This window comes from Camelina sativa, chromosome 14, assembly GCF_000633955.1.
Source record: "Camelina sativa cultivar DH55 chromosome 14, Cs, whole genome shotgun sequence".
NCBI classification, from domain to species: Eukaryota; Viridiplantae; Streptophyta; class Magnoliopsida; order Brassicales; family Brassicaceae; genus Camelina; species Camelina sativa.
This window is the reverse complement of record NC_025698.1, coordinates 19,448,693-19,451,375: the sequence shown is the minus strand read 5'-3', so window position 1 is coordinate 19,451,375 and position 2,683 is coordinate 19,448,693. Positions and strand designations below refer to the sequence as shown.

Below are 2,683 nucleotides of genomic sequence, written 5' to 3'. Positions count from 1 at the left end.
ACAAAATCTGTGAGGAAGAGAGACACATGAGAAACAAGTCCCCATGTTTCCAAGTAAGCGGCTTGCATATCTTCCCGAACCGTTTACTTTTAATGCCACAACGCGACGCAAGGACCGCAGCACGCATCAATATATAAACAGCCAAACTCGTATGTTGAGTATTTGGCCCTGTGAGAAGCATAGATGGTCCAGCCACCAATCCAGCAAACAGGGCCCTCCACTTTGCAGTTCTGGATTCAGATAAATTACTTCACTGTGATCAAATCTGAAGCAACCGATGTAATTCTATATTTCACTATTTTGGTTCATTCTAAAAATCAGAAAAAAAAAAAAAAAATCCAAAAGATTAGTGTAGGGACATGCCTCTTGTCTCCTACTAAAGCAGCAATAGCTTCATCAACTGTAACAAAAGTCCCAGCAAAAGTTCCCAAAAACAATCCGTATCTCAACGTCTCCTTTATCCCCAGAGCAATCGCTTCACTATTCGAAAACTCCCCGATTCTCCTAAACCGGATTACGATCAGATCAGATTGAGCTGTTAAACCGGAAAATAAAAAAAATAAAAAAAAATCTCAAGGCGGATTAGGCTAACCTCGATTGAGAAGAAGACCTACGACGGCGAGCGAAACGAGCTACGATTGAGAAAATAGCTAATCCACCTTTTAAACCAGTACCTATAGTGAATCCTTTAACGGAAGCAACGATGATTCTTCGAAGCTTCTCCGAATCATCCACCGATTTCGATTCCGATTCAGAGGAACATGACGAAGAAGAGAGATCGAATCGATCGTTGTGACCGTTGATGCATGATGAGCAACGAGAGCCGTTCGTCGACTCGCCGGAAGGTGACGACATGACGTCGTCGTCGGTGAGAACTCTCCGGATTGCGCCAAAAGAGCTTTGGTGGGAAATTGGGAATTGGCTTTTGAATAAAATACACAAAAGAGAAGAGAGAACCAGAAAAAAAAAGGAGAGAGTGAGTGAACGAAGACAAATAAAAAATTTCGTTGATTTAGTAGAGAGCCCCAGTAAGTATTATCCAGCTGTCAAGGAGTGACTCCCACGTGTCGGTTTTGATTTGTTCTTTTCTCTTTTAATGAATCTTTTTGATTCTTCTGCTTTGGGAACCGTAATGATTTGGATAGTATGGGTTGTGGGAAGGCGATGGGCTTATTTTATGGGCTTGAAAGCAGATATATAGGATAATATTAAAAACTTGCAACGTTACAAAAACAAATAGAAAAATAATATTTTTTCCCTATAGTTGTGATTTTTTATGGATATGGTTGATTGAAGAATATTTGATCAGATTCAGAGAGTCCATATATTTTAATCCAGATGATCAGATTCAGAGAGTCCATATATTTTAATCCAGAAAACATAGATATAGGTATTTTCGGAATGCTTATGCGAACTAAACATGTTTAGGTAAATCATTTTTCAAAAAATATGTATAATACATGCTTTATTGTTGAACGCTTGAATTCTTTTATGAGAATCCAAACAATACATGACATAATCTCAGTTCTCATAGCATTCAGTCAACTACAAAGTAAACAAGGTTAAAGATGACCCACAATATGGGTTCTATTGGTATAGCATCGTCTAGAACAAGTTACACACATAAGAAAAAAATATATATAAACTTTATCTCATTTTTTGCTTCTTTAACCAATTATTGTTTTCCTCCGACCTACAAAATAAATCAGATTTGTCCAAATACAAAATCAGTCTCTTGATTGGAATAACATCGTCTAAAACAAGCTACACTCACATAAAGAGAAAAAATGAAATGTATATGCGAATTTTACCTCTCGTCGTCCGCCTTCTGCTTCTTTCACCTACTATCGGACTTATTTGCTTTGCTCCCTACTCGTCTATAAGCTCATGTGATTATGTGTAAAGTGTATTAAAAGAAGAAAACTTCACGGTTTATATTCCGTATTGTAAATGAGTCCTAAATATTTTTGTAAACTAACCCAATTTCAAATTTTCAATTTGCTAGATAACCTATAATGAAACTCTTTTGCACGTTATTTTGTAAGATATCAAAATACAACTAAAAAGTCTAAAATATACACTGCTTGAAAATAATTAATTACATAACAATATAAAGATTCCAGTCAAAATATACATACTATACTAATTTGATGAATGTAAGTATTTTACATGTCTTATATCCTTTCAATGCTAACTAATAATCATAATCCATGGAAAATGTAAACCATTGCAAGTTTGCATCTTTCAAGTTGACGTCGGTTTAGTAAACCGTTGCCAATACCAATGCTTCTCCCAAACTTGATACATGGAATCCACAGGGATCCCTTTTGTCTCTGGCAAGAGCATGATGACGAATAACGTCATTATAAAGATCCAACCGCCATAAAACAAGAACGCACCGTACTTGAAATCGCAGAGCGTTACCAAGAACGTCTGAGAGAGAGCAAACGTTGCGGCGAAGTTCACGGCCACGCTTAAGCTCTGACCAGCCGGCCGCATCTTGAGTGGGAATATCTCACTCGGGACCAGCCAGCTCAATGGCCCCCATGACCATCCAAACCCAGCCGCGTATATGCAAAGTAACACCACTACCGTCACGGCGTAGCCCTTCTTCATCTCTCCGTCCCCGGTGGCTCCCTCTGTCACCGCTAGCAACGCAGCCACTGCCACCTGTACATGACTA

The 2,683-nt window shown here is 38.4% G+C and overlaps 2 protein-coding genes across 2 annotated transcripts in view; both read right to left on the bottom strand.

Annotated features, from left to right (window-relative positions):
• Nucleotides 1-990, bottom strand: part of LOC104742015 — a 3,259-nt gene extending 2,269 nt beyond the window's left edge. Inside the window, exon 1 of the mRNA XM_010462974.2 lies at nucleotides 593-990. Coding sequence (XP_010461276.1) covers nucleotides 593-855 — 263 coding nt within the window. The 5' untranslated portion in view covers nucleotides 856-990. The remainder of the gene's footprint in view (nucleotides 1-592) is intronic.
• LOC104742014 (sugar transport protein 5-like) overlaps nucleotides 2,042-2,683 on the bottom strand; it is a 6,625-nt gene continuing 5,983 nt past the window's right edge. Inside the window, exon 5 of the mRNA XM_019235937.1 lies at nucleotides 2,042-2,670. Coding sequence (XP_019091482.1) covers nucleotides 2,245-2,670 — 426 coding nt within the window. The 3' untranslated portion in view covers nucleotides 2,042-2,244. The remainder of the gene's footprint in view (nucleotides 2,671-2,683) is intronic.